This window comes from Heptranchias perlo, chromosome 1 (genome assembly GCF_035084215.1).
Source record: "Heptranchias perlo isolate sHepPer1 chromosome 1, sHepPer1.hap1, whole genome shotgun sequence".
Lineage (NCBI taxonomy): Eukaryota > Metazoa > Chordata > Chondrichthyes > Hexanchiformes > Hexanchidae > Heptranchias > Heptranchias perlo.
Window position 1 is genome coordinate 35369650 of NC_090325.1, and position 22744 is coordinate 35392393.

Genomic DNA, 22744 nt, shown 5'->3' on the forward strand with positions numbered 1-22744 from the left:
AGAGAGAAAAAGAATGGGCAGAGAGAAAAAGTGGGAAAGACTCTGCAAGTCACTAGAGTGACATCAATTAAAGGAAATGGATGAGTCCTAAAATAGCTCAAATGCAGATAGTGCATGGATGGGAAAATGAGGCAATTCCCTGCCTGTAGTTTGGTCTCCCCGAGACTGAATGGCTCTGAGCAGCTCCGGTCAAATTGAGATTACACCCTTCCAGGATGCTCCCTATGACTGACATCATCAGAGCAGCTTAAGAGGAGGGGGAGCTTAACCAGGGTCTCTCCACCTGCAGGAAAACTATTACCTTAAATTTATTTAATTTTAATTTACATTTTTTTCTATAAGGTGGGGGAAATTTTGTAGCTTTTATGTCATAGTGGACGGCAATAGTTTTATACATTGTACAGACCACCACACTAGTATTTCAACCTAATAGGTTGTGGTTTACACATTTTTTAAAAATTAAACTTTTATGCATTTTTGTTAAATGTCATAAGTTTTGGCTTCTTTTTCCTCTGCTATTAACATATAAAAATTATCTTCCACTTTGTAAACATTAAAATTGAATCTAAAAATATACCTAACCATAAAATACAGACTATTTATTGAATATCTTCACCACTGGATTATTAAAACAGAGGCATGAGATTAATGGCAGAAATCTCATTGCATTTTGAAACCATAATGCAAAAAAATATTGACCTTTATAATTACAAACCAGCTCATTATCATGACAGACTAATGATTAATCTTCAAGCAAATGTAAAAATTTAACAGTACTGCTGAATTTTGACAAATTAGAGCATCACACAAAAAAGTTTAAAATGAACTTTCTTCCGTGTGTGTTTTATGGCTGAATATTCTTATTTAAATGCTATATGGCTGATGACATCATTGGGGAAAACTACCTGAAGTAATATGCCACATTTATTCTCAAGGCTGTAGCTTAAATATAGCTTTGAAGGCACCAAAGGTGAAATAGCTCAGGGAGAAAACTACAGCTGCCAATTTGCCATAGCAACCGTTTTCCCTCTTCAGTTTTAATCAATCCTACCTTGAGCTATCCTTTTCTTTTAGTCATTTAAAAATGTGTAAAAAACCCATGCAACGTGCAGAATGCCTATGAACTCAGCTGGCAAAGGTTTAAAAGAAAACACAATACTTCTCAAAAAATATATTCCTTCTTCAAGCCCCCAATGGCATGTTTCATTTTAAAAATCAATGAAAACAGACAGGATAACAAAAAATATTAATGATAACTGTGTACCCATTTAATTTTTCTTAATGATGATCATGCTCCCTCTTTAAAGTTACTAACATGCCTGCAGATCATTCCAGAGGCATTTGATCCCATGGACTTGGCGAGATAGCCAAGCTGCCCAAACCAACTGATTATTTTTTTTTGGTCTGGACAGGCGATGATCCTCAGATAAATGTCAGGTGGACCCTCTCCACTCCACTCAATTGTATTATCCCAAGTTGCAATGAAAGTCTCACCCCTGTGCATCATATTGCTCTCGTTCTACACGTCTTTCTTCTGTGGCTTCCTCTGCTCGTGCTAACTCATCTGCCATTAGAGCTTCCTCCAGTTTCTTCCGCACTTGCTGTACTCTTTCTTCCTGTTTCCTGCAGCATAGAATACAATTTTACATTTGTTTTAGAGATGGTTTACTATTTTACATTTAACTGTCAGAGACTACTTAGCAGCAGAAGAATCAATTCTGGCACGTGCATGTCTTAGAAGTTGCATCTAAAATGAAATGGGAAAAAAAAATCAGTGCATTGATTTTTACATCTGGTAAGCTAGTAAAATTGAGGTTGCACTCCTAAAATTCATAGGTTGTAAGAGCTGCATGAAAGTTCAACCTACACAATGGCTTTTATGGTACTTCAAGATTGGCTCAGGATGATAAAAAAATTATATGATTGCAGCCACTGAGCAAATAGTCAGTTTCCAGACTGTGTATAATAGTGTCAATTACAAGTTAAAAAAGATTCCTCACTTCCAATGTTCTGAGGGTAGTGGCAATGGAGCTCTGTAGGCATCTGATAAGCGCTCTGCTGATTTTACAATTTACAAACAATACGGAGGCGGTTATTTCAACCCTCAATAACTCATCACTAATACCATATTTGGTGTCATTAATCTTGTACTCAGACCACTGCACAGCAAAATTCCTGCACACAGCACAGAACACACAGGAAGATCTGCAGGCAGGATACATAATAGATCATTGGCACACAGAAATATTTGATATTCCCTTCCCATCACACAATTTTTGGACATCTGGACTAGTCTGAATGTTAGTAGGCAATCACTGGTGCATAAAGTAGAACATACCTGCCCAGAGAAAACTGCTCACTATTCCAGGAGCATGCTGGAATGCAAAGATAACCCCCTGCTGCTTTTCCCCACTACCAACTGTCGCCTTAAACCCTTCTCCCTTGAACTCTCCACCTTCACCTCCAACAAGTGCAACAAACTCATGGATGACTTTGTCTCTAAGATTGAGGCCATCCATTTAGTTGCCATTTTGTTGCCTCTGCCACATTCCTTCTTTCCTTTGATCACCAAGAAAAACTTCCTCCAAGGTTCCCCCTTGCCTTAGCCCTGAACCCACGTTTTTCTCTAGTTTCTCTCCTATCTTCCCTTATGCTCACCTTGTCCACAAGACCCACTACCTGCTCCCTTGACAATATTCCCACTAAGCTGCTGACCATCCAACTTCACTCCCTGGCCACCGTGCTAGTTGATATTGTAAACACTTCACCCTCCTCTGGTACTGTTCCCCTCCCCTTTAAATCTGCCGCAATCTCCCTATTCCTCAAACATGTCCTTGCAACTACTGCCCCCTCTCCAATGTCCTTGAACTTGTAGTTGCCTCCCAAATCCATGTCCATCTTATCCACAACTCCCATGTTTGAACCTCTCCAATCAGGTTTCTGCACGTGCCACAGCACCGAAATGGCCCTAATTAAAGTCACAAATGAAATCCTAAATAACTGTGACCAAATGGCACCATGCCTTCTCATGTTTCTCGACCTGTCTGCAGCCTTTGACACAGCTGACGACGTCATTCTTCTCCAACATCTCTCCTCCGTTGTCTGGTGCGTGGTTCGACTCTTACCTATCCAGTCGTAGCCAGAGAATCTCCTGAAATGGCACCTTTTCCCACCAACCATTGCCTCTGGAGTACTCCAAGGATCTATCCTTAGCTCACTACTACTTCTCATGCTGCCCCTCGGCGACATCATCCGAAAACACGGCGTCAGGTTGCACATGTATGCTGACAACATCCAGCTCTACCTCACCACCACTTCTCTCAACACCTCTACTGCCTCGGTGTTATCAAACTGCACTAAGTCCCATTCAATCATCACCGCTGTGCTCATTGATGTATACTGTCTGACAACGCCTCAATTTTAAAACTCTCATCCTGGTTTTCGAATCCTTCCATGGTCTCACCCCTCCCTATCTCTAACCTCCTCCAGCCCTATACGCTCCAAGTATTCGGTGTTCCTTCAACTCTGCTTTCTTGTGTATCCCCCACTTCCTTCATCCCACCACTGGTGGCCATGCCTTCAGCTACCTAGGCCTTAAGCTCTGAAATTCCCTCCCCCCACCCCCCTCCTCAAAACCTACCTCTTTGGCCAAGCTTTCGGTCACCTGTCCTAATATCTCCTTACGTGGCTCGGTGTCAAATCTTGTTTGATAGTGCTCCTGTGAAGCGCCTTGGGACGTTTTACTACGTTAAAGGCGTATATAAATGCAAGTTGTTGTTGTTGTGGAGAGCGCGGGCCGGCGCCGGAGGGCGCGGGCACCAGAGAGCACGTGATCCCCGCCACACTGAGGATCACTGATAAGCGAGGAGATACAGTGCGCAATTTTGGGATTCTTAATTATGAAAAGGACATTGATGAACCGAAGAGAGGTCAGAGCAAAGTGACAGATAATTTGAGGACTTAAAACTTCAATTTTCAGGATATACTGACAAAACCAAACCTCATTTTGGAGAAAAATAACATGAGGTGGGAGGAGGATCAATCCAGGTCTTTAAAATGACAAAATGCTTAGATAATGACGACTTAACCAGGTTATTTGCAGACCAGATAATTCATCAATTCAAAAACGATAAAAAAATTAATTGTCCCACTACACTGGCAAAGATATAGAATAGACTACCATCAAAGCAGTTAATGCTATGTCAGTTAACTTCTTTGAAATGAAGCCAGATTAAAACATAGGTAAGAAAAGAACAGTACAGTATAACAATAAGTTTTAATATATAATTAAAACATAAAAGAATATCACAATTCCAGTTCTTCAGGGACAGTGGAAATATTCTCTTGAAGTGTCACCTCCCAGGGCTCAATAACCAATATCCCAGGCTTTACACCTCGATTACGTTTAAGCATCAGGAGAAATTTCAGCATATTATCTCCTAAACTTTACCGGTCATTAATGCTGAGGAATTAAAGGGAAGAACTGTAGTGGCAGTCTTTAAATTGAAATATTGCCGTATATTTTTTTAAAAAGGAGAAAAGATTTGCTTCAAGAGAAATTTTGATTGTTGCCAATTTTCTTGCCAGTATGGAGCCCCTCGAGTTGGGTCTCAATCTCTAATGGATCATCCTCCATAGCGTCTCCAATGTCCAAACGTGATTCAGTAGAAACAGCTGGGACTATGACTCAAGAGCCATCTTGGAGTCGCCCGATCCCATCTTATTGGCTGGGAAATCAACATTTCCAAATAAGTGCGTGGTTTCCCATTTTCCCAGCACTCGTTTTCTTCTACAAAATAAGGGAGAATTTTGAATAGAAAAGTATTCACTCCAGATTTTTTATTCCTTTTAAAGATGGGGGAAATGTTTGGCTGTGTAACTGTAAATGGTCCACAAAAATGAGCAGACATGATGGGCTGATTGAACTTTTCTGTTCATACTTTACGTACCTCACTGTATTTTTTTTTTAAATATCACAGTTGAGAAGGTTGATAATGGGTAGCCAAAAAAATGATACAACATTATAATATGCTTAAGCACAGATGTATGTGCATTCAGTGAAAACTCAAGCCACTTAAGCTGCTTTAAGAGAAAGCTGCAAATTATCATATTTCAAGATGTTGCATGAGAATTATGGATTGGTGCATAAAAGAGACATCGGAATTACCCTTAGGCTATAGTTTGTAGCCCAATGCTTAAGGCATAGATTACAAATGCAGATGAAAAAATAAGTGTATAATGCTTGCAAAAAACAGCAATTTCCCTCTGAAGAACCATGGCCACTTGAGTTGAAACCTTGGCTATAGCTCTGTTTTTCCAATTTCATTAAATCTATAGTGCTTAAAATGCAAGTGCCATCTACCAGTTTAACAGATAGTGTAGAAACAATTGCACATTATAGGATAAAATAGTAATTTTCTTATACTATAATGAATATTCCTACTAGCAAATACATCGATAACATTTCTAACACAATTATGCTGATGCCAGCAATATTCAGAATCTGAAATAATACTTCAATTATTTTTTTTAATGATCTCACTCTTGTTGCAATTAAACAATGGATATTTATATTATTGAATAAATCCAAACTTCTGATCCAGATCTGTGTGTTTGATATCTAAAATCCGAATTAGATTCTTTCAGACTTAAAAACATTTGTTATGAATAAATGCATCTATCGGAAACACTTACACAAAAAAAAACAAGGCAGTATTCTCCAATTTAGTTATTTTTCTAGCCTCTTTACATTTCTCTGAAGGGCCAAGAGTGCAAGCAGATGACATGCTCCCAAATATCTATCAGTATCAACCAAGAAACAGCCACGGTGAGGCACTCAAGGTCAGCTGAAGATAGCTCTTGCTTTGACTTTTACATTCCTTTGTGGGGTAAATGCCATGCTTCTCATCAGAGTTTCCCTCTTACAGCTCAGCAGGGAACAGAACACTTTGGGGAGAAATCTTGGATGCAAATGCATATCCTACTAATCTGCAGAAGCAGATTATTAATAGACTAACCTGCTACGTCAATTAGTTAATGTCTCATGAAAAAAGCAAAACTGAATGAAGTCATGCAATAGGTGTTGTATACAGCTTTGTTTAATTAAATGCACAATTTAAACACTCAATAGGTCTGCATTTTCATCTATGTGGAAGTGCATAGCCTCTTATATACTTTTTATAAGATTTAAAAGCATAATTAGTCTGTGCAATTACCACAATGACAGCAAGATTTAAAACTACCAGCATCACTTATAGTAAGTTTATAACTTCTAAATCAGATGTCCAATAACATCACAGCTTTCAACAAATTTTGTGTATTTTCTGCTCAATGAGAGGGTACTTCTTACATTCCCAGTGTCAACATCAAGCAACCCCAGGAGACATACAGTTTTGTTACATGCAGACTAAAAGCTCCATCAACTCTACTTTAACAATGTGTTTAAACCCAACTTCAGGAGTTCCTGACCTACAGCTGGGGGAAGAAAGAGTGGGGAAATGGGAAGAGCGAGTAGGGAAGCAGGAGAGTGGAGGAAGGAATGGAGGGGGGAGAAAAATCATTTCTTGGGATGTGGGTGACAGTGACAAGGCAGTATTTATTACCCATCCCTGGTTGCCCTCAAGGCATTATGAGTCAACCACGTAGTGAGAGACTGGAGTTACACGTAGGCCAGACCACATCGGGGTATCAGAAAGAGGGTGGGGGGGAAGTAAGTTGGGCAGTGATACAGCTCAAGTTTGAGTCATGGCACTTTCTGACTGACCTTCATGGTGCATTGTAGAAGCTCAATGGCTGCAGAACTTGCACTCCCTAACTGTAGAAGGTTGTGCAGCTGCAAGTTTCTAGAAGGAATGATGAAACAGCAGCAAAAAGCTTTGTCGTTGGTGAACACCTTGCAAAAAATAAAACTGAGAACACTACGCTTTGTTCAGTGAGACGTTTAGAAACTTACATAAAATGATTAGTGTTTTGAAATGTTAAAAGGCATCATAATAGGAAACGTCTTGTCGCCGCCTCCCTGTCTCAACCACACAAAATAGGAAGATTGGCTGGTGGGTCTTTTTTAAAATTTTAGTACCAAGAAAAATATGATTTATTGACCTTTAAGAATTGCTCAGATACTGAGAACTGCGAGTGACAATACTGATTTTGAATTCCTCCGTTCTCTCCCCATTCTCCAACCTTCTCCTTCTTCCACTAGTAATCTCAGTTTTATTTTTTTGCATCAGGTACTTAATATATTGTCCAAAGCAGCTCTTCAGCCAGTGACAAAACTGGACAGCAGTCTGTGTAATCTATAGATACAGTTCTATTAATGCACCATTTTAGTACTGAAACACACTACTCTTTTTACAGTACTCATGCATTTCTAAGTGATGTATTTTCAGCAATTGATGTTATTTTCAAAAATAGCCAGCGCATTTAAACTAATGCTGTGGTTTTCTACCACAAAAGTGGCAAAACAAGCAGGAAAAAAAAGTAAGATGTTGCACTACAATCTTGTAATCGCCATAATAATAAGTACATGGGGATGGAGAGGGACGATAGCAGTATGATTTTCATGGATTTAAAAATGCATACGTCAATTTACTTAAAATCAGATGACTTGCAGCATAAAAAACCCTTATGTATAACCTTGCGAACTGACACAGTGCTGATGTGTGTCATGATAAATAACAGGTTCATGAGTCAGCTTTGAATGTGTTGTCAAAAATTGAAGTGCATAATTCATTTTTAAGCCTCAAGTCCTTTTTCACATGTTTTTTCTTCAGTTTTCCCAAATGGTCCTCGTGTGGACACAGCTGTATTGGATTAAGCTTCAAAAACAGAAATGAATACTACAGGCTTTTTCCCCATTCCTTATGAAAGAAACATGAAACAGTAGCAAAACTAACAGAATTCCCCACACATATATGCACTTTAACCAAGGATTGTTATAGAAAAGCTTACACTACATATACGAAAGTAGCTTGTTATCGATAAGACTTTAATTTGGAATTAATCATTTAATTACTACCAAAGTATTTTGTTTATAATGGCTTTATTGTTCTGTAATGTTGGAGTTCTTAAGATTCATTAGATTAACTTTCTCTCACTTGAATGCCCATCATGCATTTTAAAGTAAAACAGACTGTTTCCAGTGGTTGAGAGATCTAGAACGAGGGGCGAGGGTCATAGATACAAGATCAGATGTGAGAGATTTAGGACAGAGAGGTTTGTGAAGCTGTGAAATGCACTAGCAGAGTTAGCGACAAGCAGAAACCATGCCAACATTTAAGAATAGGTTAGTTAGGTGGTTAAAGGTAAAGGGCACAAAGGGTGTTTGGGAACAGGGCAGCCACATGGGATTAGGACTATTGCTCATGTGGAGGGTAAATAACAATACGGACTAGTTGGGCTAAATGGTGTGTTTCTGTGTTGTAATTTCTATGTAACAGATTCGGAGACAAAAGACACACCAGAGCTACTATTCATGGGCAGCTGCTCAAACATCATGAGAAATCAACTAAAGGCTGTGTTTGGATTGCAACATTTTTGGTCACCCTCCTGTCCTTATGCTGAGGCAAGGTATGTGATGGCAATAACACCACAGTTTGCTGCTGGTAGTGGTTTACCTCCAGAATAAGGGATGTGGTGGTGTTCTACGTCCCTGGAAGCAAACACGGTGCCTCCAATGACAGGACGGTGCTAGCAGCGGCCTAAACTTGGAGGACCCACCTCTGCCCGCAGAGCCATCTTCATGATGAGGTCCGAGGCCCAATATCTGGGGTTCCTTGGATCTCATCATTTGTGTGCAGGGGAATAACGCTGCGCCGGTGGGGGAGGCGCCCAAAAGTGGGTGCGGCTGAATTTAACTCCCTATGCGTGTTAATAAGAGCTGATTTTTTTTTGTCATTTGTTACTTGATATTGGCAAAGATGTGGGGCTGCACTGAAGTTAAGTCTACTTCCTAATTATTTTCAGACATATTCTAGAGAGCTAATCAGAAAGCAGGCCACCCTCTGAAAGTACCAGGTCATCACATAACAGCCAAAAAGTCTTAAATTCACATAGATGACACAGTTAGTTACTGCAGAGAAACATAGTAGCATAAATGCTTCAAGTTCTTTATTAGTGTCCTGGGGGAGCTTGATGTTGTGCTGCTACATGAATATTTAATTTCTCTTCATTATTATACTCTACCGTTGAAAAAATATACTCCAAGCAAATGCCATTGTCAAGGAAAAGTAAAGTAAATACTGCTGTGATAGTGCTCAAATAGAAGGCATATTCCGGAAATATGTTACCATCATAGTACACTAGGAGGTGCTCAGTACTTTAGGTGGAATACTGTGACTCCTTTAGCACAGCCTTACAGGTAGTATATATACTATTAGAACTTTTAGATGTGGTCAGCTTATATCAATCAAGATAATACAATCAAGGAGTTGAAGGGCTACTTTGTCAGCTGCATTCTAATACCAACTGTAACCACATTTACTTATATAAAAACGGAAAATCTGAAGAGGAAAGATTGGTTGGCTGTGATATCCTTAACTATTGAACAACCTAGCAATATCTAATGTGCAGGCTTATATGTAAAAATAGCCAGATATATGAGGTATCAGAAGGCCAGTGGTGTCTGTTGAACCATATCTCAAGATCAGTCACTGTTTTCCAAAAAGGGGAGGTGGTGAGGGAGAAAATTGGCTCGAAGTAAAAGTCAGCATTATTAGGGACTTTGTTCCCCTTTAAATTTAAAGTTTCAGTGACTACATTTTATTTATAGTCTTACCTGGTGAAACTGTCAAACTGAAATGGCACATGTTAAAAATGTACCTTTCTTGCTGTTTTAAAAATGTTTGAAGTTTTTGACCCCCACCTGATATCCTTATCTGTGACGACAAATGCTGTACACATTGGTTGGTAAGCATTGAGCCAAACTGCTGGGTTCTTCTCCACAGCTGCAGACAGTTGTCCTATAACGGGACCAGAACTGGTATGCAAAGCACTTGCTATTGCAGACAATAGTGCCTCATTTGTGTTACCAGGACCAACACCTTTTTTAAAAAGAAAAGACAGATATTAATGTTTGCATTTAATATGCCAGTCATTTCCCCCAGTAACTTAGATTTTATAACAATCAAATTGCTTTAATGTACACATTAGTATTTGACATTAATACAATCCTGATTGTTTTCTTGCAAGATGATTCCAGTAATGCAGTAACAAGGACCAGTGCTGGGAGGGAAAAGGGGGAGGGCAGTGAGAGGGGGCAAGCGAGGCGGAGGCGGGGGAAAAGAGGGAAAGGCTGGTCACAAGTATCCTTCATCTTGTTTGTACCTTCGTCCTATTTGTCTATTTTTTTGGTGATCATTTTTTTTTAAACTAAGCTTTGAATATTATTTGTCCCACCTGGTACAAAGGGTGGCTTTCCGATTTCTCGTTTAATTGGTCTTGTCATGTAACATGCTCAAATCACCACCTATAGGTGCACTCACTGCTTTTAATTATATATTTAAAAAAGCACCCCATTATATATAAATATAAAATAGTTAATAGGGCGCACTCATGAGTTGTGTGGGGCTGGGGCGAGGGGGTGACTGTAAAATCTCCTGAATGGACAAGATAAAATGGCCCCAAACCATTCATCTTCCAGGTGAAACAGCAATTTACTTGTACTTCTTTCAATTTAGTATACTGTATTCGCTGCACACAATGCGGTCTCCTCTACTTTGGGGAGACCAAACGTAGACTGGGTGAACGCTTTTCTGAATACCTCCACACTGACGGCAAGCGTGACCCTGACCTGCCTGTTGCTTGCCATTTTAATTCCCCTTCTCTCTCCTACTCTGACCTCTCTGTCCTCGGCCTCTTACGCTGTTCCAATAAAGCTCAACATAAGCTTGAGGAACAGCATCTCATCTTTTGTTTAGGCACTTTACAATCTTCCAGACTCAACATTGTTTTCAATAACTTCGTATCATAACCACTGCTTCCATTTTTTCGGTCAGCGAGTGCTGCAATGGTTCTGCTACTGATCAATCTTTTGTTTCTTAACCCGTCCTATTACCACTTTCCTTGCTTTGCATCATCATCCCTTTTGTCATTTAATCACTCGTGCCCTCCACCCTATCAGAGACCTTCTCTTTTGCTCTTTCCTCCCCTCCCCCCGCCTTTCCCTTACTCTGCACTTCATAAAAGGTTATAGCATGGAAGGAGGCCATTTGGCCCACCGAGTCCATACCGGTTCTATGCAAGAGCAATCCAACTGGTCCTACTGCCCCTCCCTATTCCTGTAGCCTACACATTTTTTCGTTTCAAATACTTATCCAGTTCCCTTTTGAAGGCCATGATTGAATCTGCCTCCACCACTTCCTCGGGCAGTGCATTTCAGATCCTAACCACTTGCTGTGTAAAAAAGTTTTTCATCATATCACCTTTGGTTCTTTTGCCAATCACCTTAAATCTATGCCCTCTGGTTCTTGACCCTTCTGCCAATGGGAACAGTTTCTCTCTATCTACTCTGTCTAGACTCTTCATGATTTTGAACACCGCTATCAAATCTCCTCTCAACCTTCTCTGTTCCAAAGAGAACAATCCCAGCTTCTCCAGTCTATCCATGTAATTTAAGTCCCTCATCCTGGAATCATTCTAGTAAATCTCCTCTGCACCCTCTCTAAGGCCTTCACATCCTTCCTAAAGTGTGGTGCCCAGAACTGGACACAATACTCCAGCAATACTTGCTTAAAAACTTCAACTCTAACATCTTCCATTTCTGACGAAAGGTCTTCGACCTGAAACATTAACTCTGTTTCTTTGTCCACAGATGCTGCCTGACTTGCTGAGCTTTTCCAGCATTTTCTGTTTTTACTTCAGAATTCCAGCATCCGCAGTGTTTTGCTTTTGACAGAATGGGCTCACTGGTCTCACTTGCATTGGTCTTGTGAATGGAGACAGCAGCAAGAACAGGATCGGTTATGACTGTGATGTCTCTAAGTCTTGCTGCTTACCAGCACTCACTTTCTTAGCTCAGCCAGGCTGTCTGCATCTATAGAAACATGCCTTCGGTTAACTACCTTCAGAAGCAATTTAGTGATCAACTAAGTAGAAAATAGAAAGCTTCCACCACAGTTTAGTTTTACAAATCCAGTGCCCAAGTAGAATTCCCATAGAAATTTGTTTAGAATTTAAAGAATTCAACTTATTGATGTCTCAAATCAAGATTTATAGGCATTTGCAGGTGTATTGACATATCACAGTTTTAAGACCAGATCTGCATTGGACACAATTGGGAATGTTTAATATTGACAGCAGCCAAGAGTTTGTAAAGGTTGATAACAATCCATTAAAAATCTGATAGTGTGGCCAAGATCAGAAACTATGCGGGGAAGTGAACCTGTATGCAGTGTTATCTAGCTCAACAGAGTTAACAAGTGTGCCTGAAATAGTGGGACTTGTGGACAAGCCATTTCTTGTCCAAATCCATCGTAACTTGCTAGCTGCGTCAAATAATAGACAATCCTGGGTCAAACTGTTTACTTGCGTTGCTTTACCCATTATTTGATTGCCACATCAGCGGAACATACCTTGCAATCCTTTGGGGAGTTCCATTGATTTAATAATCTGTTCGGCTATGTCACAGGCACTCACACCTTGCAGTCGTTTCTCCCAAAACAGCTGTTTAGAGAAAAAAAAAGCACAATTAAAATGCTTTAAATTAAACAGAGCTTTCTCCTCCTCTACCAGGGAAACACAAGAAACAGATGGCAAACGTGAAATCAGTATGGGGAGAATATGCCAATTAGATGAATTTTAAATACTTGGAAAGAAAGAATTTTTGTAAATAAAGAAAAAAGTAATTGAAGTGAACCAGCATGATCCTTTTTGATAGATCTCAAGCCCACCTTAACGCCTTTTCACATCACTCGATTCCCTTCCTCTCGCCAAAAAACAAATTCAATTGTCTTTTGAACCCATTTCGATGGGTAGATTTTCTTCCGTTTTGACGGCCAGGCCTCATTAGCTTACGGCCGGCAGGCTGCAGGCAGAAAACGACAGATGTGGTGGCAGCGGACCAGCTTATTTTGTGGAGCCAGGAGGAGCTCTGCGGTTCTCGGCCCCACAAAATAAATGAACAAATCTTCTGGGCCCCTCCTCGGCTGGACCGCCAGCTGTAACTGTATGAAGCAGGGAAGTGGGGTAAAGAGAAGAGCAGAGGAGAGGGGGGCATGGCAGCAGGACAGAGGCAAGGAAGCAATTCTGTGAATGGTGGTGGGGGGCAGCATCTCAGCTTGCCTGATACCCTAGCCCTTATTTGGTTCTCAGTTAGTGTGGTGTGGCAGTAGCCTGAGCTCCAGTCTCCAGCTCGAGTTTCAGACTACATTCTACAAACCTGCTGAGATCTGAAATTTGATTTCATTGGGGTGGGGTGAGACCCATGACTTGTACAGTGCAGAGGGTGTCGCAATTTGTAGAAGTTGCCACCCTATAGTATTGGCTGCTATTCATTAAAATTCATTAAAGCTCGGTGATCAAGGCATACAAAGTATTTTTTTGTACTAATTCCCAATTTAAAAAATTCAACTGCTGTTACTCTGCAGCTAATATGTGACATTTAACATTGAGAAATAGCGCATATTTGCGTAACAATGACTAAGTGCTCTAGAAGTATTAACCCATTCTAAAAGATTCAGCCATGGCGTCGCCATTACAAAGAAGGATCACTGGAAGGAAAGTTCCCAGGGAAACGGCATAGGTAAGCAGGACAAAGGGAGTATGGATCATGGAGGCCAGGGATCACAGCAGAGTTAAGGATCAGAGTCACACACGAGACGAGCTGCTTCCCCAGCAGGGAAAGCCAAAATGGTGACAATACCTTCAGTGAAAGCTAGGATTTGACAGGATCCAGTTTTTTCATTTTTATATACATGTCATATAAACAAATGAGACCCAATATAAGCATGAAACTCATTACGTACCCTGGGCAAGACAAACTGATGTAGGTACTCATTTTTGACTTGTTTAACCCTTGATTCAGCCTTGATTTGTGCAGAATAGATTAGAGTATAATTTTATCTTTTCTAACGCCTCCTTGCCCCCATCCCGCCACCTTACCCCCCTCTCCTCTGCTCTTCTCTTTACCCCCCTCCCCAGGGTCCAGTTATCTCCCTGCCCTGCTTTGCAACATCCCAATTATATTATTTTGCAATTTTCATTTACCTTAATGATTAACATTAACCAAACTTAAGCACCATCATTTAATTTGGTGGAACATTTAAAATCTGAGAACTATTTGTAAATTGCTTTTTGTACAGTCAATTTATTCTCAATTGGTATTAAATCCTTTTAATTTTATTCTCCATATAGTGCTGCTTAAAATGAGCTTGGCTAGGTCTAGCTACCTCATGTCACTTTTACAAAATGCTACACTAGTTATATAAACAGTCATGGATTTCAACCCAAAAGACAAAATCACATTTTGTAAAAATGAATGTTGCTTCCCAATATCACAAATGTTGATTATGATCTGTACATTTATACAACTATAATGCATCATTTTTTTGCAATTAGAACATTGCAAGAAGGACTAGGTGGTGCAAGGGATTAGATATTGGTCTTTTTTTAGAATCAGAGTTCAAATCGAACTGAACTCAGCTGATTGAATTTAAAGATCACAGGACAAAACTGGCCCTAGTTAGGCACTCAAGTTACAGGATAGCTGGGGTTGTGTCAGAATGCTGATTTATAGTCAAGGCTTTTAAATGGCAACTTCACAATCTCGACTGGGGCATTAGGGATTGTCCAAGGAAAGAAAAAAGTTCACTGACCAAGTCTCCCAGATTGCCATTTGGAGTAAATCACTGGCTGCCCACTCAATACTGGAACTATTTATTTTAAAATATTGGGGGTGGAGGTAGAGAGACAGACAGACAGAGTAAACTATAAAATTTAAAAATGTAGAAAATTATATTTTTCACTGATTCAGCATTTTTGTGTGACCAAAAACCTAGAAATTTTAAAAGCTGCAAAAAACATTTTTCTAGCAAAAAGTTTAAATTCATCTATTTGGAACTTAAGCCAGCATTATGATCAAGACTTAGAAAGGAGGAAAAAAATGCTCTCTGATTAACATGGATTTTATACACAGCATGTACATCTCTATTGCTATCCTTAGTTTGTACAATGCAAACCTTTACACATTTTAAACTTAAACCACAGGACACAGAGCAGCAATAACCATTGGCTTTTTGTAGTTGTGTAAAGCCTATAGAATAACAAGTCAGAACTCCATACTTATACTTCTAGCGTTTCAGGAAAGCATTATCAAATTCAAACAAATACTTGAATCCTTAAAAAAATGGAAATTCCATCCTCAAGAAAATGTCAATATTACATATTTGTTATTAAGAATCCTTGACTGGTACAGAAAATTAATTCTCCATTAAGCAATTGCGGTACTTGTGTTCTGGATTCAGGGCCGATTCCTCAGCCCAATCTGGAGCTGCATCAAAAACTTTCCTTCCACCATAACGTCAGGAGTGGGGTTATCACTGACAATTCTACAATACTCATTCACAATTCGTCTGATAATAAAACTATCTATTGGATGCACTGCGGCAACTCGCCAAGCTTACTTTGACAGTACCTCCCAGCTTTGTGATCTCTATAACAACTTGCATTTACATAGCTCCTTAAAGGTAGAGAAATGTTCCAAGGAGCTTCAAAGAGGTGTAATCAGACAAAAATAGACACTGAGCTTGTTCAAAGTGTTGGGTTTTAAAGAAAGTTTTAAAGGAAGAAAGCGAGGTTTACGGAGCTAGTTCCAGGGCACTAAATTCTAAGTGGCTGAAGGCACCGCTGCCAATCGTGAGGCGAAGAGGTGATGCACAAGAGGCCAGAGTTGGTGGAACGGAGAGTACTGAAGGGTGGTAGGGCTAGAGGAGGTTACAGAGATGGGGTAGGGTATGATCCCGCTTGATTGGCACCCCATCCAGCACCCTAAACATCCATTCCCTTCACCACCGGCGCACTGTGGCTACAGTGTGTACCATCCACAGGATGCACTGCAGCAACTCGCCAAGGCTTCTTCGACAGCACCTCCCAAACCCACGACCTCTACCACCTAGAAGGGCAAGGGCAGCAGGCACGTGGGAACAACACCACCTGCACGTTCCCCTCCAAGTCACACACCATCCAGTCTTGGAAATATATCGCCGTTCCTTCTGGGTCAAAATCCTGGAACTCCCTTCCTAACAGCACTGTGGGAGAACCTTCACCAGACGGACTGCAGCGGCTCAAGGTGGCGGCTCACCACCACCTTCTCAAGGGCAATTAGGGATGAGCAATAAATGCTGGCCTTGCCAGCGACGCCCACATCCCATGAACAAATTTTTAAAAAATATTGAAGGGCTTTAATCACAAGAAAGAGAATTTTAAATTGGAGGTGTTGGGGGACCACAAGTCAATGTAGGTCAGCAAAGATAGGAGTGATGGGTGAGCAGGACTTGGTGCGAGTTAGGATACAGACAGCAGAGATTTGGATGAGATCGAAGGTGGAGAGTGAAGGCCGGCCAGGAGAGCATTGGAATAGTCAAGTCTGGAGATGACAAAGTCATGGATGAGCAGATCAGTTGAGGCAGGAGCAGAGGTGGGCAACGTTATAGAAGAGAAAGTAGGCAGTCTTTGTATTGGAGAAGATATGGGGCCAAAAGCTCAGTTCAGGGTTGAATAGGACACTGAGGTTGCAAACAGCCTAGTTCAACTTGAGACAATGGGGAGGCGGATGGAATCAGTGGTAAAGGTACAAAGTTTGTGAAGGGCCGAAGAAAATGGCTTCTGTCTTCCCAACGTTTAACCAGAGAAAATTGCAGCTCATCCAAGACTGGATGTCAAACCAGCAGTTGACAACAGAGGCAGTGGAAGGTCCGATAGAGGTGGTGGAGTGTTAGAGCTACGTATTATTAGCGTACACGTGGAAGCAGACTCCATGTCCTCTGATAATGTCGCCAAAGGTAATATGTAGATGAAGAAGAGGGGGCCAAAGATAGATCCTTGGAGAACCCCAGAGTTAACAGTGTGGGGCAGAAAGAGAAGCTGTTGCTGGTGATGCTCTGGCTCTGGGCAATGGAGAAAGCATTGGAGGAGGGGGATGGTGTGGTTGACTGTGTCACAGGCTGCAGAGAGGATGAGGATGGCAAATGCACCATGGTCACAGTCACAAAAGATGTCATTTGTGACTCTGATTAGGGCCATTTCCATGCTATGGCTGGGGCAGAAACCTGATTGGAGAAGTTCAAACATGTACATAAGAACATAAGAAATTGGAGCAGGAGTAGGCCAATCGGCCCCTCGAGCCTGCTCCGCCATTCAATAAGATCATGGCTGATCTGATCCCAACCACAAATCTAAAGAACACAAGAAGTAGGAGCAGGACCCGGCCACACAGCCCCTGGGCCCTCTGCGCCACCCACAGGGCATTGACCGATCCGAACTCAGCTTCATGTCCAATTTCCTGCCCGCTCCCCATAACCCCTAATTCCCTTTACTTCTAGAAAACTGTCTATTTCTGTTTTAAATTTATCTAATGATGTAGTTTCCACAGCTTCCTGGGGCAGCAAATTCCACAGACCTACCACCCTCTGAGTGAAGAAGTTTCTCCTCATCTCAGTTTTGAAAGAGCAGCCCCTTATTCTAAGATTATGCCCCCTAGTTCTAGTTTCACCCATCTTTGGGAACATCCTTACTGCATCCACCCGATCAAGCCCCTTCACAATCTTATATGTTTCAATAAGATCGCCTCTCATTCTTCTGAACTCCAATGAGTAGAGTCCCAATCTACTCAACCTCTCCTCATATGTCCGCCCCCTCATCCCCGGGATTAACCGAGTGAACCTTCTTTGTACTGCCTCGAGAGCAAGTATGTCTTTTCTTAAGTATGGAGACCAAAACTGTATGCAGTATTCCAGGTGCGGTCTCACCAATACCTTATATAACTGCAGCAAAACCTCCCTGTTTTTATATTCTATCCCCCTAGCAATAAACGCCAACATTCCGTTGGCTTTCTTGATCACCTGCTGCACCTGCATACCAACTTTTTGATTTTCTTGCACTAGGACCCCCAGATCCCTTTGTACTGCAGTACTTTCCAGTCTCTCGCCATTAAGAAAATAACTTGCTCTCTGATTTTTCCTGCCAAAGTGCATAACCTCACATTTTCCAATATTATATTGCATCTGCCAAATCTCCGCCCACTCACCCAGCCTGTCTATATCCCCTTGCAGGTTTTTTATGTCCTCCTCACTCTCTACTTTCCCTCCCATCTTTGTATCATCTGCAAATTTTGATATGTTGCACTCGGTCCCCTCCTCCAAATCGTTAATATAGATTGTAAAGAGTTGGGGACCCAGCACCGACCCCTGTGGAACACCACTGGTTACTGGTTGCCAGTCCGAAAATGAACCATTTATCCCAACTCTCTGCTTCCTGTTCGATAACCAATCCTCCACCCATGCCAGAATATTACCCCCAATCCCGTGATTTTTTATCTTAAGTAATAATCTTTTATGTGGCACTTTGTCGAATGCCTTCTGGAAGTCTAAATACACTATGTCCACTGGTTCCCCTTTATCCACCCTGTACGTTATATCCTCAAAGAACTCAAGCAAATTTGTCAGACATGACTTCCCCTTCATAAAGCCATGCTGACTTTGTCCTATTAAATTATGCTTATCTAAATGTTCCGTTACTGTCTCCTTAATAATAGACTCCAAAATTTTACCCACCACAGATGTTAAGCTAACTGGCCTATAATTTCCAGCCTTCTGCCTACTACCCTTTTTAAATAACGGTGTTACATTAGCAGTTTTCCAATCTGCCGGGACCTCTCCTGAGTCCAGGGAATTTTGGAAAACTATCACCAAAGCATCCACAATCCCCACTGCCACTTCCCTCAAGACCCTAGGATGGAAGCCATCAGGTCCAGGGGATTTATCCGCTTTGAGTCCCATTATTTTACTGAGTACCATCTCCTGAGTGATTTTAATCGTATTTAGCTCCTCCCCCCGTAGAGTCCCCTGTTTGTCCAGTGTTGGACTGAAACAAAATATTTGTTCAGCATTTTTGCCATCTCCATGTTTCCCACCATTAATTTCCCGGTCTCATCCTCTAAGGGACCTACGTTTGCCTTAGCCACCCTTTTTCTTTTTATATAACTATAGAAACTCTTGCTATCTGTTTTTATATTTTTTGCTAATTTCTTTTCATAATCTAACTTCCCTTTCTTAATCAATCCTTTAGTTACTTTTTGCTGTCTTTTGAAGAATTCCCAATCTTCTATCCTCCCACTAAGTTTGGCTACCTTATATGTCCTTGTTTTTAGTCGGATACTATCCTTGATTTCTTTACTTAGCCACGGATGGCTGTCATTTCTTTTACACCCTTTTTTCCTCAGTGGAATATATTTATTTTGAAAGTTGTAAAATAACTCCCTAAATGAACACCACTGCTCATGTACCGTCTTACCCTTTAATCTATTTTCCCAGTCCACTTTAATCAATTCCGCTCTCATACCATCATAGTCTCCTTTATTCAAGCTCAGTATGCTTGTTTGAGAATCAACCTTCTCACCCTCTAATTGGATATGGAATTCAACCATGTTGTGGTCGCTCGTTCCAAGGGGATCCTTAACTAGGACATTATTAATTAATCCTGACTCATTACACAGGACCAGGTCCAAGGTTGCCTGCCCCCTTGTAGGATCAGTTACATACTGCTCAAGAAATCCATCCCTGATGCACTCAATGAACTCGTCCTCAAGGCTGCTCTGCCCAATTTGATTTGTCCAGTTAATATGATAATTAAAATCCCCCATAATTATGGCTGTTCCCTTATTACATGCCCCGACTACTTCCTGATTAATACTTCTTCCAGCAGAGTTGCAACTATTAGGAGGCCTATATACTACGCCCACTAATGTTTTTTTCCCCTTATTATTCCTTATCTCCACCCAAACTGTTTCATTATCTTGATGCTTTGTCCCAATATCATTTATCTGTATTACAGTGATTCCTTCCTTTATTAACATAGCCACCCCACCTCCCCTTCCTTCCTGCCTGTCCTTCCTGATTGTTAAATACCCTGGCATATTTAATTCCCAGTCGTTGTCACCCTGCAGCCATGTTTCTGTAATGGCCACAAGATCATACCCATACGTAGTTATTTGTGCCGTTAACTCGTCCATTTTGTTACGAATGCTACGTGCATTCAGATAAAGAACTTTCAAATCTGTTTTGTGACGCTTAGTTCCTGCTTTTTCCTTTTTTAACACTTTACCTAATTACTCCATACCTTCTGTCCCTTCCTGTTACGCTTTCCTCTCTCTCCCTGCTCAGGTTCCCAACCCCCTGCCACTTTAGTTTAAACCCTCCCCAACAGCACTAGCAAACACTCCTCCTAGGACAGCGGTCCCGGCCCTGCCCAGGTGCAGACCATCCGGTTTGTACTGGTCCCACCTCCCCCAGAACCGTTTCCATGTCCCAGGAATTTGAATCCCTCCCCCTTGCACCATTCCTCTAGCCACGTATTCATTTGAAATATCCTCCTATTTCTACTCTGACTAGCACGTGGCACTGGCAGCAATCCTGAGATTACTACCTTTGAGGTCCTATTTTTTAATTTACCTCCTAACTCCCTATATTCTGCTTTTAGGACCTCATCCCCTTTTTTACCTATATCGTTGGTGCCTATGTGCACCACGACAGCTGGCTGTTCGCCCTCCCCCTCCAAAATGTTCTGTAGCCGCTCCGAGACGTCCTTGATCCTTGCAGCCGCAGAAACGCCTGTCCATTCCCCTTACAATTGAGTCCCCTATCACTATAGCTCTTTCACTCTGCAGCTGTAAATCTGCTCAACTACTCCCTCACAGGAAAGATGGGCATAGATTTGGGAAGCGACAGCACAAAGATTTAAGAGGAAAGGGAGTGTGCAGATGGGGCCATAATTTGCAAGAACATAGAGGTTGGGTTTTTTTTTAAAAAAGAGTGATGACAACAATTTTGAAAGGGGGGGAGGAACAGTACCTGAGGAGAAGGAATCATTTGCGATGTCTGCTAACAGTGGGCCAAGGAAGGGAAGCTGGATGGTCAGCAGTTTCTTCAGAATGGGGTCAAGGGCGCAGGAGGTCATAAGATGTACTTGGAGAGGGTATGAGGAGAAATAAGGGAGAAACTAGAGAATGATGCTAAGGCAAGGAGAGCCTGGTAGAAGTTTAGTTTGGTGGGCAATGGGAAGGGGGTCAGCAGCAGAGGCAGCTGAACGAATGGTCCCAATCTTACTGATAAAGTCATCCATGAACTCCTCACATGTTGTTGGACAGGAGGCTAGAGAGGACAGGGGAGAGGGGTTTAAAGAGACAGTTGGTACTGGAGAAAAGAAGCCATGGATAATCCTGAAGCAGTGAGCAGTTTGGCACGGGAGAGTGAGGTCCTGTAAAGCTTAATGTGGTCCAGCCAGATCTGATGATCGATGTCTTAAACCAGTTGTGCACTAGATACATTCATATCTACGCCCCTTAGACTTGAAAGAGCGATGGTGGGGGTCCATACCGGAGACTAGGATCGGAGAGAGTAAAACTTTGGCTGGGGACAAGGGCATTAAAGGTGGAGGAGAGGGAGTAGTTGAGCAGATTTACAGCTGCAGAAATATTGTGGTGAAAGGAGGGCCAAAGGCAAGGCAGTTGGCAGCTTGAAATGGGACAGGTGTGGATGCAGAATGAAGTGGGGTTGGAAGGAGGTTGGGGATGTGGATGGTAGGGGATGCTTGAATTGGTCGGAGGTGGCCTTGTCTGCTCTCAAGGCCACGGGAGTAGAGAGGCCACGTGAGAAGGCACGGTTAAGAGGGTGTCAGTGAATATGGGTTGGACAGTTTATACGGAGGAAGAGGTTTATGGAGGATAGGAGGTCAGTGAAATGGCAGGAGAGGGGGCAAGGTGAGTTGAGATGGAGACAAATCACAGAGGATGATGAGTTTCTCAGTGCAAAGGCTGTGGAAGGAACAGAAGAGGATATCGCAGTGAGAAACTTAGAATGGAACTGGAGACCGGGAGGGGAGAAAATGAGGATTTTTTAAAAAGAGAGGCAAGAGGGATGGACAAAGTGAGAAGCCTGAAGCAGGAAAAGTTGCCAGCAGAGTAGGAGGAAGAAGCCAAGGTGTGATTTGGTGATACGGGTCACATTGTAATGGTTTGTGTGGGGCAGATGGTGGAAAGTATAGACAGATGGGGAAGCTTAAGTCAGGGGCAAGGTATCACCACCTGTGAGCCAAGTTTCCGTCAAAGCCATGATGTCAATGCATTCGTGCACAATAAGGTCATGTACAGCAAGGGCTTTGCTCATAAGTGAATGAGGGAGGAAAATGCAGAGAGGGGTGGTGATTGTTGATCTGTTGGCAGAATCCAAGGGGGAGTGCTGGGCGGGTGAATGGGATGGGAAGGAGGTTGGCTCCCAGCAGGTGTGCTGCGTGGAAGATTGGGGAGCGGAGGATATGCAGCTGGGGTTGCTGCTCGCAAGCAAGTAGTTATGAGTGCCTTGATGAGCCGGTTGGAAAATGCCGAGATGCACAGAAGGCAGCTGTGTGCCTAGTCAAGGGGGATATAAGCCTGGAACAACAGGAGGAGAGTAGGAAGGCAGAGGAATAGCAACAGGGTGGAATAGGCAATGTGCCCAAGAGGGGAGAAATGAAAGGTGAAATGACGAAGGGGAAGAGC

At 41.9% G+C, this 22744-nt stretch overlaps 1 protein-coding gene across 1 annotated transcript in view; it reads right to left on the bottom strand.

Annotated features, from left to right (window-relative positions):
- Nucleotides 1-22744, bottom strand: part of mbd2 (methyl-CpG binding domain protein 2) — a 126973-nt gene that overhangs the window by 22589 nt on the left and 81640 nt on the right. Inside the window, exons 4-6 of the mRNA XM_067983635.1 lie at nucleotides 12570-12660; nucleotides 9863-10040; nucleotides 1495-1623 (exon numbers count right to left, since the gene is read on the bottom strand). Coding sequence (XP_067839736.1) covers nucleotides 1495-1623; nucleotides 9863-10040; nucleotides 12570-12660 — 398 coding nt within the window. The remainder of the gene's footprint in view (nucleotides 1-1494; nucleotides 1624-9862; nucleotides 10041-12569; nucleotides 12661-22744) is intronic.